Below are 12,494 nucleotides of genomic sequence, written 5' to 3'. Positions count from 1 at the left end.
TACAGTACGAAGTCAACCTTGAAAAAAACAAAGAAGATATTCAAGTACCCTCTGAAAACAGTGATACAAGAGAGACCTACATGAATCCACTACCAGAAGAGCAGACTGGGCCCACAAATGTCTTTCTTGGTCCGTACATATACAATAAAGTCTCTTGAAGGAAAGTTTCATATGACCAGCTCCCCGTGCCAAGACAACTTGCCAAGAAGCCCTGAAAGTTTAAAAAACATGAACAACAGAAACTGAAACACGACTTTGCTCTCTACTAAAATCCCAGTTGAAATTATTCCGCTTTTACCATTTGGGATTTGAAGTGTTTTTATTTGAAAGAAAGAAAAGAAATGCCAAGTTTTAGACCTTGCCAGAGCTGTGCACAGACCTGGGTCCACTTCTGATGATCGTTAAGAGCTGTGCAGGTAAATTCCCACCTGTCTGTCCATTTTATGCACTACTTAACGTGTTTCCTAACAGCAGCACTCCACAACAGCATGCAGGAAACTCAGATTCCTTTCAGGAGGTTTTCAGCATCAGAAGACAACAACAACAAAAGTTACAGACACTACAGCAAGAAGCCTGCAATAGAGAGTGATTTCCCACCTCCACCCTCCCCAAGGAAGTAACCATGAGAGAGCAGCACACACTTCCTTCCCCCAGCCTTACCAGCATTATCTAGCTCCAGACTTCATGCAAAACCTCCCACCATTATGGCTATTTCCCCCTTGACGCTGTAAACAACTTGCAAAAGGACAGACCAGTGCAGTCTTAGGGACAGCATTTCAGCTGCATCAAACCCAACTGGTAGAGCCAGCTCTCACTGAAAAGCCAATACCGCATTTTGTATGCCTGTTTTGTAACTGTTTTTTCACCATAACACAACACGGTACATTAAAAAAATACATAAACGAAGGGAACAGTGAGGAATGATGCAATCGCGTAGAGCAGCAACAGAAAGCACTTTGCTGTTAACTCTGAGGATCACGCAAATATAACAAATGTCTTAATCCTTGAGAGAGAGAAAGGGGAGAGAGAGAGGACACACACCAACAAGGTTGGAAGTGATGACATTACTATTCCTACCAGATCGTATCTAAACTTCATGACATTTGAAATCGTGTCTCAGATTTAACATGCCACTAATGTAACCTTCATAAATAGCATTACAAGTTCTTAGTTTTCAGCAGGCATGGCTCAAAGGCAATTGGCAACGAACAGGGACAATCTAATAGAGAGCTACATGCGCGCTCTGCGATGCTCATAATGTAATTTTCTCTTAAATATGCATAGCTGGCAGGGCCCACAGAGGGGGGATTTAATCAATATCCAGAACATGCTTTACTCTCTAAGATAGCTTTAACATATGTTACTAGGCACCTACAGAGAGGCCACAAATTCAGAGCACCATGTCAGTAAGTACATGGATGACTGCTACGGTGCATAAAGCACATATACCTCCAAACAATCATTTCGCTGTTGCAGAGCAGTGCTCCTGCAGAGCCTGAGGTAAAAGCTGGGGTAAAAAAGGAGGAAGGGGGAACATTTGGAGTGACGGCGTTTGTCCTACCAACAAACCACTGCATGTGATGAGCCCTGCCTTGCCGGGAGTGGCTGGCACCTGCCTGCCCAGGGGAAGCAGTGAATGGGCTCCTTGTTCTGCTCGCTTGTGCGTGGGGCTTTTGGCTCACCTGCTAAACTGTCCTTATCTCAGCCCACGAGGTTGCTCACTGTAACTCACAGCCCTCTCCCCATCGCACAGCAGGCTGTAAGCAAGAGGCTGTGTGGGGCTCAGCCACCTGCCAGGGTTAAACCACAACAAGCAGGGAGCTTAAGCAGGACTTTTATTTACTGGTACAAGCAGTGCACGGGGGGCAAAAGCCCCACGTTTCTATAGGAGGGAAGCCACGTACATTTCAGTTTAGAAATAAAAGCTTTCATGCTTGCAGTTATTTTAAATGTGTTAAATCTTATTTTTAGAACCTTTTCTTAAGGAAAACATTTCTGAAAAACACAACCAAGTTAGGCTGCTCCAGGACCAGTGCCATCACTTTCTCTTGGTTTAATGAGCTCAGAAGGGAATAATCCAATAGAAGAGAACACAACCAAGAAATATTAGGAAATATGATGTATTCCTACAGAAATCCTCTTATCATACATGCGCCGTGCTGAACAGAAGCACTAGGTGGGCTAACAGCATGCCCTTACCTCCCACGATGTTACAAGAGCACACGTACACATTTTTAATAGACCAAAAACACACATCTGAACATACAGGTACTTTTACACAATGAACATAATCATTTAGAAAGAAAGTGAAACATCAAAGCCACTTGTGCTGTGAGCATAAAGCAGCATTTACCAGTCCTCTCAGTATTACTTCAGTACAGAGACCAGAACAGAACACATTGACACAGGCGGAATAAATTCTAAAAGCCTTACATAAATCACAACCTCACTGAAGCAAAGTGGGAGTTTTTCAGCTACAGCTAAGAGCTCAGCACCCTTCACTCACACAGATAAAGACATTTCCATTTGGCAGTCATAAAAAAACAGGACAGGCTCTGCTGCTTTTTGTGGTGTTATTACTGAAGTGCAAACACACACGCTGACCCTCTGTACAATTTTACTGCGAGCTTCCACCAAAAGGCAGGCACTACAGGAAATCCATCCAAGACACAGAGTACTGGCAGTATCCTAGTGACAAACACCACTTCGCAGGAGGCTGATTTCAGGAGACAAGCAAGTCTACAGGAGCAGCCAAACTGGTAAGAGGTTTACAGGAATCTGTGCAGTTAAGTGTGTATCACTGCTTCTTTCATTGGGTCACAAGGGAAGGACAAACAAAAAATGCACAGAATATAGGCTGGTTTGAAAAAAACACATCGTAATTTTTTGTATGATCCTAACTTGAACTGTTTTTCCTGAATTGTAAAGGTGGATAAATGCCGCTTTCCAAACCAAAATAAACAAGGCAGCCTAAGATCCAAGCCATACAAGGTCTCTCTCTATTCAACATCCCTTCCTCCTGACTGTAATGGAAGGCCTACTTTTGCCTTTTTGTTTTGTAATTATTTTTATTCCACTTACAAACATGAGATCAAATATTTCAATAGCAAGCTCCTGCACGTAGCTTAGAGCAAAATTCCACCAACAAGGCCGTATGATGGAAATTAAAACAATACATGGTTATGTATTTTCAAACCCTCTCTTATCTTAAATTGCCATAAGAAACAAGGGCTGAGAGTGTAATCTCATTTAAGACTCTGTTTATTTGTCTTGGGTGCTTCTGAAAGACTTCCTTAAAGCCTTTTCCTGATTTTTAAGGAAAGCACAAACACATTTTCTTTGGCAAGACCTCAGACTGAAGAACCACATGAATCAATTACATTTCAACATCTAGCTATAAAGTTTTAAGTAGATTGGCATGCAATTATTGATATGTCATTTCAAATCACTACCTTTTTTGCTGTCAATAAAAATAAAATGTTTCAGAAGATAAAAGAGAGAGTGACTATCATTTACTGAATCCTTTAGCCATTTGATTGGCAAAAATGTAAGTACATAACTTTCCCTGGAGGTCAGTAAAGATTACTGGAGAATTTAAAGCTACCCAGAGCAAGCTTCGTCCAGATTTTGATATCCAGCGTAGGCATAACATGTCCATTCACACTTTGCCAGATGTTGTCAGTTTTCAATCTGCAGGACTTCAGCTTCCACAGTGAAAAGTAGGGGGAAGGTAGAGGGAAGGGAAGAGCAGGAGGTTGTTTTAAGTGACTCTACTCTTTAGCTGCTGGGAGAGGAAACCTTACACGAGTCCCGGCAGCATTAAGGCAGCGCTCTGTCCTCAGTCACTGATTGGGCAAAATGCAAGGACATCAGGGAAAGAGGGCACTGAAAACTAATGTTATTAGATAGCCTTTTAGTTTCCTGTTTCCAACCTGATCAAGGGTATGTTTTGCAATTAAAATGATAGAAACTGTTTGACCACAGGGATCTAATGAAAAGGCATCCAATCCAGCCCTGGGGACTCGCTGGAAGCTGTCTTAAATTTCTCCAGCTTCTGAAGCTCCCATATTCGGGGCTGTAGACTGTCTGCTTGACTACATATAGCCATGGCTGATGAATACCAGGCTGTTCACAGCTAAGTTACAAAAGATTTCTCAGCCGGTTATCAGCAGTTCAGTAGAAATACAATAGAGAACTCTGCAGCTAGTGGATTGTTAGACAAGCTGTAAGGCTGCATGCAGCCCAGTGCTTGCTTAGTTGGCTTTGTTTGTTTTCCTAAGCAGTAAATTCCAACTATCAAACCCTCTCATCCTGAGCACCGTCTAAAACAAACAAGAAAACCCATCAACAACAACAAACGAGAAAGCCTGATGTGCCTTTTGGATTGCTGCTCTTACTTAATACACATTTGGTAACTCCTACAATACACTGCATAAAAACACCTGTAAGTCAGAAGCAAATGAGTATCTGTCAGACTTACTTTACAACAAGACAAAGCACTCCAACAGAGAAAAAAGGCAGTATGCCTGCATGGTAGCTCAAGAAATACTGAGATCTAAATTGCTCCAAGAGCTGTCACATACTCACTGTCAGCTTGAAATCAGCTTCATTGCAGCCACCACCTCGACGGGGAAGGAGACAGCCCAAATATCAGACGCTTTTCAGAAGGTACCGGGGGATCATCTCTTTCACTCAGTGTCACCACAGAAAAAGCAGGTGGGAGAGCTGCTGACTGCGCAGAGTGCCAGCGCGATCTGTGCATCAGATAAACATGCCCTGCAGGGTTTGGGGAAGGTTTCTGCAGAAATACCAGCAGGGTCACTCTAGAGCCAGCCCTGCGAGAGCTCCTATCTACAATCCATGCCTGCCCGCAGGTATTTCAGTCTTGTGCGTATGCTGGGTTGCTCTGACCAGAAATGTAGGTATCCTTGGCTGCATCACTATTACTAGATTTATACGTATTTCAAAACACAAACTGCTGCCAAGAAAAAGGAAGAAAATAACAAGGTGAGAAGAAGAGATGAAACAGGGGGAGAGGGACACAACTCAGTTCCTCTCTAGACAAAGCACATTTCTAACCACCGTTTCTTATGTAGAATAATTTTTGTAAATCACAGACCTGTCAATGACACAACCCCTTAAACTAAGGCTTAAGTTCTGCTCCACAAGTGTTTGTTTTTTTTCCCTTCATTGATCTTAATCCCACAACCATTACTTCTGCAGATGAAAAGTTACCTTATAATTCCCTGCATTCACACACTGCCCATTAATACCTGTCACTGCTTTACATACATAAAGGGGGGGGGGGGGAAATATCACAAGGAACATAAAGGATATTGACATTTAGTGTAGCCTCTTCTATTCTAGGCACCATCCCTCCAGCACAGCAGCAGCCTGAACTTTTGCCAAATCAATCAACGGAGTTGCCAACAAGTCAGTTGCTGTGATGGAGCCTGCTAGCTCAATCAGAGTACATAATGCAGAACAAAAACAGCGCTCCCACCACTGCAATGCAGACCACCGTCATAGTAGCATCACAGCATCATGACAGACGTGAAGGAAAATTTAAACTGTTTCCTTGAATTGTTTTTATTTTTTTTTTCCCCCAAAGTTTAACAGGTTTGCACACTTCAAACAACATTATTTAGCTCCTACCTTCCTCACATTTACATTTTATTTGCTGCAGTGTGTATTTTGTGATGGTCCCTTTAATCATTTTCCAGTTGTTTGTAGAATAGCACTTTACTCATGCTCATCGTCATACTTAAAGAGAATCAGTTGTGCCAAGACCTCATTAATATGCCTGTCAGCGACAAATTTGGATAGTAAAACTGACAGCTCATAGAGCCAACTACTCCTGGTCTTTTTCTCTTACCTGCAGAAGCTTCAGCTTAGAAGCAATGAGGGTTTTAAAGGATTCTGAAGCTTTTTGGGCTCCCACAAATACAAGCCCGGCTGTTCCAGAAAGATTGGTTTACGTGCATGAAAAACAGTCACAAATGACTATCGATGTGTTAACAGTTCATTACTACAGCAGAAGAAATTGTTTTCAAGTGTCGGATTTTATACAAAAGGAAGGCTTAAAACTACAGCAGTGCTTGGCCCCGGAGCAGTAAGCAAACGAGGCACATTCTTAGCTTTAACCACAAGTGGTTCCCCTTAAAAGTCAGCGACACTGTGACACGGATGTACAGTCAGACAAGAACTTGAGTGCTTGCAGAATCGATTCCTTCCTTGTCAAAGAGTGATTACAGACCAAAAACAGCTCTCTGCACTCAGCCACACTCAACAAGGAAGACTAAAACAGGATCTTCCAAACACTGAAACTTCAGGAGGAAAAAAAAAAAATAATCAAAACTAAAATACCCTATTTCCACAGTAACAAGAAAACACCAAGACATCTCAGATTTCTGTGGGACTAGGACTCCTGTCTGCAGTTGCAGTGAAAACCAGCGCAGCCATACATCACCCCAAACCAACCAACCAAAAAACTGGGCACTGAGATTTTATTTGAGCCTCTTTCATGAGCCAATGCTCACCATGGGTTAAAACATCAGCTGTGCCTCAGGGAGGCAAGCAGAGCAGAGCACATCCTATTACCCTGAAATCCCTACCTCTGTGATCAGCTCCATGAGTTTTCTAGGGCTCTTCCCTCTCTCCACGTTCCCTTCAAGAGCCTCCATCTGTTCACTTCCTTTCTTCCTGGCTACAGGGCACAAAATATTTTTGTGGTTCTTACAATCTAAGTTCAACACACCTCCACTATTTAAAGCAGTACCAAAAATAGTGAAAATGTCGCTATTAGCATGTACATACGATTCTTTAAAACATTTAGATACATAAAACCCAGCTCTTAAAAATGCTGTTGTGTTTTAAAAATTCATTGGATCTCGTGTTAAGCTACTGCCCGGCAGGAAGTCTAAGCAGTACCTGCAGCCAAGCTTGTCTCATAGCCAAAGGATTAGTATTGCTTTCACTCAAAGAAAACCTAGTATTTTTGTTCCTCTACATGATCTCTGCTATTCTACATCATGAACAAAAATGTCCTTCAGAGTCCAGCTAAGTTGGAAATTCACTGGACTTGATTTAAATCACTGTGTGAGGGAGAAAAAGAAAAGCTTGAGCTGAATTCATCGCTAAAAAAAGAGACATGCACTAAATAGAGGTAACTTTGGCTTCTTTAGTAGGTAATTAACATGCACACAGGATATGAAAAAATGTTCTGATTAGCTGCTTGTTTAGTTGATCAACAGTTGTGTTTTTTTCCTATCTTTTAGTAGTTCTCAACATTTTCTATAGCTGTCATTATAGGGTTTTTATCTCATACACGTGCCTGTGGCCTTGCAAATATCAAACAGCTGCTGGACTACATGTATGTGTGCACCACCATGCCAGAAGAAGAGTCCCGGAATACTTTTCCGGACAACAGATAGTGAGTTCAACAAAAGCTTTCAACAGTTTTGACTCATTAGAGACCTTGCAAGTGGAATACCATCTCCTCAGCAGAAATGTACTAACAGGCAACCCATGCTGAACATTCATGCTCTGATCTTCAGACATAGTTTTAACAGGGCAAGGAATTTTCAGTCCCTTTCCAACTCAGCGTTTACTCTCTCCAAGAGGAAACACTTTAGGCAGATTTATTTCTTTCAAGTCTATTTTTCTCTTCATATGTTCATCTACTCCCCTCCTTATTCTGATCATCAAATTACTTTTCTTTCTACAACAGATGCTGGAGTACTCTGTCCCAGTTATGTTGCTAACACAATGCATCCAGATCCAAGCTCGTAGTGTGAAGTCCCAGCAGAACAGAGCACGTCATTGTCTGTCTGTGTATATACAGTAATGCAGCAAGGAGAGGGAAGACCTCTCTCAGCTACACAGGCTGTATCTGAATTACTTCACTATTTCCAAGCATTCCAAGCTAGACAGAGACTTCACAGGAGTGCAGTAGAAGTAAACAAATAACCAGCTCATTGAGAAAAGGGTTTCTAGGTTAGCTTAGCTGACACAGGAACATAAGCTACAGATGTTACAACATGGCTTTGTGGAAAAACACCATCTAGCAGCATGGATTTGAACAATGTGAGACATGTTTAGAAACATATAAATGGAAGCAGAAATTTTTTGTTGGTAATATTTGATTAAAGCAAAATGTTGGGATATGTAAGAACAAGGAAGAAAAAAGGCACTTAGAACAGACATCTTAGACTTTTTATTTATCATCCTGCTAAAACATATTGTTCAGTCTTGCTTTAACCTGTACTGTTAAGTCCTAAACAAACAAGAGGCCTTCTGGTCCATGACACAACAGCATACAACATTGACAGTTTGGTGTAAGCATATACTTAGGCATACCCCAATACTTAGGCTATGCACACAGAACAAGCTCCTGCAATCTCCTGTATGTTTTTCCTAGCACTACTGACACAATGAAGGAAAACATTTCAGCATTGGCAGGAACAAGCTGAAATAAATTTCGCAAATTACTTTCTTCCACAAATTATTTTGCCACCTTGCTTGGCTTTTTTTTTTTTTTTTCCTTCTGCAAAAGGATTCTGCACTTATTCCCATGAGAACTTTTTTTATTTTGTTCATCAGTTTAGCTATGTAATGAGCTTTCATTTAAAGCTGCCATTTGCTGTGAAAAGATTAACATGATTCAAATAAGTTAGTGAAAGTGATTGTTGTTTGCATTTCAGCATAACATCACAAATGACTCTTTGTGTACTTCCTTGATTTTGCACATCACCTATCTTAAGTGATAAACACACTGTTGCAGTGTTTCTACGTCTTCCTTGTATGTCAAATGGGAAAAAAAGTTTAAAGTTTAAGGTATTAAACAGGAAATGGTGAAACAGCCTTTCAGAAATATATATAACCTAAAAGTAAAAACAAAAGACTTGCAAAATATTTTGCAGTATTGTCCAAAAGAGACATGCCCCAAATTACATAACATATCCCTGTTAGTCAGAATTTCATTTATCACTGGAAACATTTCACTTTTTCTTTCTTCTTTTTTTTTTGTTGTTGTGAAACAGTTTGGGTAACAAGTTACTAGTCAGAATTAATGAGTTATGTTCACTATTTTGCAGTTCCCAATTTAGAGGGATATGAGATCACACAAAATAGAAAAAAATTCACATGCAACAAACATGAAGCCTTGCATGCACTTCTAATTACACTAACTACTCACTTTTCTGGAAAAGTCTCAAATTAAGAACAGTTACCTAAAATAGAAGAATTTGGCTCAAAAATAAAATGCTATTAGTAACACAAATGTTCCTGAAACATTTACTAATTCAGCTATTCCAGGCCCTAAGAATAGATCTGTGATGAGGTGTCCCTCCACTGCTACAGACCTCAAACATACCTCCACCTACACCCCCAGGAAGGAGAGAAAGGGCGCAGAGATCTCACCAACCAAGACTGGACCTAGGCTACTAGTGAAGAGGTGGGACAACGTGATATCAAAGAAGAAAAGGAGGAAGACTAAATACTATTTGTAATTTCTAAAAGGGGGATTAAATAGTATTAATTTCTGCAAGGAAAACTAAACTGCTCCCTGAAAACCTTAAGATCCAACCTGTTCTTTCTGTTTTACAAAGGTAAGAGCCCCGGAGAGCTCAAGAGCCACAAACATAACATTTTCAGCTTCCTGCGATAGTCATCTTTCCTTCTGAGTTTACACAGCACTTCACACAGGAAGTCGACATACAGATTGACAAAAAACTCATTACTACCGTGTAAGACCAAACCCAAAACCTCTCGGTTACTGTGCAACACAGCCTGCTTGAAAGATTTGATGCCTACAGATCTGCCTTCCAGACCACCAGCCCTGAAACAAATACTCCATTCAAAAAAAGAAAAAGTAGTGTAAGCCTCCACTTCAGATTTCAGCAGCTGCTGTTGAGCACCAAACACGCACAAAGATCATCAAGATAACAAGCAACATCTCTGCTCTAATCTTTGCACATTCTCTTTAAGTCCCCCTTCCAGCAGGGGCAGCTTTCTGGAGGAAATTCATTGCCTAACGCCAGCCCAGCTCCAGGTCTTCTCCCCAACAGTGTCACCAGCACCCCTGGGCCACAGCTTTCACTCCAGGGCACCGAGTCAGGAGGCTGTGTGCATGACTGCCCGGCCGTCACTTCTCAGCAGGGGCAGAAAGCACCCTCGAGCTGCGTGCTCAGGCCACGACACCACTTCCATTTCCCCAGCTGAAGCGCAGACAGACCTTTCTGGCGTTTTGTTGCACAACGCAGGAACAGGGTTATGACAAACAGACCTTAAAGCCACAGCAGCACGATGGCTGCCTCTCTTAAAAAAAAAAAAAAAAAAAAAAAAGGGGGAAAGACTTAGCAAGACGACTTTAAAAACAATTCCCTCTCCAAGTGCATTGGAGAGGGAGGCTCTTTACGGGAGCGTAGGCTACAACTCGGTGACTGCAGTTAGCCGAGGGAGCGAAAGGCAGGATTAAGTACAAAAACAAAATACCAACTGCTTGTACAAGCTGCAGTTACAACATCGCCTAACACAGAGGTGCCGTTAAAAAAAAAAAAAAAAAAAAAAAAAAAAAAAAGAGAGAGAGAGAAGAAGAAAGAAAAGGAGCCAACATTGCTAGTTAAACCGACAACATAACCCCGCAGTTCTGGCTGCTAGCCTTCTGGTTTCAAACCATGCGGTGCACAAGTTGTAGCTTTAGTGGATTTGGGAAGAGTTTGAGAAGAGTTTGCTTTTTTTTTTTTTTTTTTTTTCCCCCCCGGATCTGTCACAAACTCTGCCCGGCGCCCGAGGTGCGGGACGGATGCTCGGCTCCATCTTGGGCTGCCCCCGCTTCGCTCCGGGCCCAGGGCACCGGGGAGGCTGCGAGCACGGAGCAGGAGAAAGAGGAGGAGGAGGAGGAGGAGGAAGAGGAGGAGGAGGAGGCGGCTCCCGCACCCTGCCAACACCAAGCCCCGCAGCCACGTCCCAAGCCGCGGGCAGGGGCCGCCGATACTCACCGCTGGGGAACGGCTCCATCTTCCTGCCCGGCTCCTCCCGCAGCCCCGGCGGCGAAGCCCTGGCGAGACGAGCGGAGGAGGAGGAGGAGGAGGAGAAGGAGGGTGGAGGAAGAGGAGGAGGAGGAGGAGGCGCAGCCGCCGCTCTTCACCCGTCCTCCCCCCGCCGCCGCCGCATGCTCGCTCCGCGGCCGGGCGCTGCCCTGCCCTGCCCTGCCCTGCCCTGCCCTGCCCGGCGCGGCTGAGCCCGGGCCGCCCGCAGTCCCCGCCCGGCGCCGCCCCTCCGCCGGCGAGGCAGGCCCAGGCCGCGGCCCCCCGGGGCCCCGCCGCCTCCTGCCGGCCGGGAGGGCTGCGATGGAGGCCGGGGGCTGCGGGGCGCAGGCCGCCAAGAGGCCTCCGGGGTGCGGTGCGGTGCGGTGCCTCCCTGCCTGCCCGCCCGGCCCCCGGCCCCTGCTGCCGGCCTAAAGTGCCATCTTGTGCGCTGCCAGGCGGCGAGTTTGGGCCGGCGGCTCGGGATTTAAAGGCCCCCCGTTTGTTCTGCCCCCCAAAAAATAAATAAATAAATAAATAAATAGATAGATAAAAACAAAGTCTGGCCCTGTGTTTCTTCCTCAGCTTTTCTGACAGGGCTTGAGGCACACGAGAGCTAGAGCCCGGTTACCACTCCTGTGCTCACTGCTTCCTAAACCCGTACAGGCACTTGTCCACACCTCGGTGACTTACCTACCTTGACACCCCGATAGCACCAAGTCGGTGTTAGAGATATTTCACGGTCAAAGTTAAACGCTAGCCCTAACGCTAGGCACGCTGCTGTATGGTTTCAGTGACCATTCGCTGCGATCCTCTCACAGCGGCAGCATGACACTCCTCGTAATAAGACATCACAACAGCCTCTCCTTGTAAGAAAGGCTTTATGTTAACAAACTTTTAAAACAGCAAAGCATTTCTTTTCACAGCTTTAAATGTCCTGAGAGGCTACTTTTCTGAGCACTAACCCTGCCTGACCTGTATTTAAATACATTAACGAAGCATTAATAAGACCACAGCTGACTCTGCAGCGCTGGGATCCTACACGGTATCACACAGAGACTGCAGAGAGGCCTGGGTGACTTTTTTGAGCTCTCAATCACTTCCTTTCACCATTCTTCATTTTCTCAATCCAAAATCCTTAATTAGCATGATACATCTCTGTGAAGCAGAAGAGCCAAAATAAGGTCATGGTCATGAGCAGAAATTTCCATATCTGGATGTTCCTATTAAAATCAATTTTCAAAAGAATACAGTGAGAACTATTCATACAGATAAAGTTAGGTATAGAGGTAATTTCATAGTTCTTATTCATATCCATCCGGTATTAGATGAATAAGTTTCAGTATAATTTTTGTAAGCACATTTAGAGCAGAATTAGAACTGAAGCTCCAGTTTTGATGGAGCCGTTAAAATCAAAAAGCTAGAATTTCTACAGTATGATAAAAATCTATGTCCAAAGTTAGAGAT

The 12,494-nt window shown here is 43.5% G+C and overlaps 1 protein-coding gene across 2 annotated transcripts in view; it reads right to left on the bottom strand.

Annotated features, from left to right (window-relative positions):
* The window catches only part of LNPEP (leucyl and cystinyl aminopeptidase), a 61,634-nt gene extending 50,256 nt beyond the window's left edge, over window positions 1-11,378 (bottom strand). The window contains exon 1 of one of the 2 annotated variants that reach the window (XM_082783167.1): window positions 11,001-11,378. Coding sequence is in view for 1 of the 2 variants with exons in the window: in XM_082783166.1 (XP_082639292.1) it covers window positions 11,001-11,019 (19 nt within the window). In the remaining variant the exon portion in view is untranslated. The remainder of the gene's footprint in view (window positions 1-11,000) is intronic. The other variant, XM_082783166.1, reaches the window with a different exon arrangement.
* Window positions 11,379-12,494: the final 1,116 nt, after the last annotated feature.

The sequence above is a fragment of the Aythya marila genome, assembly GCF_965140915.1.
Source record: "Aythya marila genome assembly, chromosome: Z".
Taxonomy (NCBI): Eukaryota; Metazoa; Chordata; class Aves; order Anseriformes; family Anatidae; genus Aythya; species Aythya marila.
This window is presented reverse-complemented; position numbering and strand designations above follow the sequence as displayed.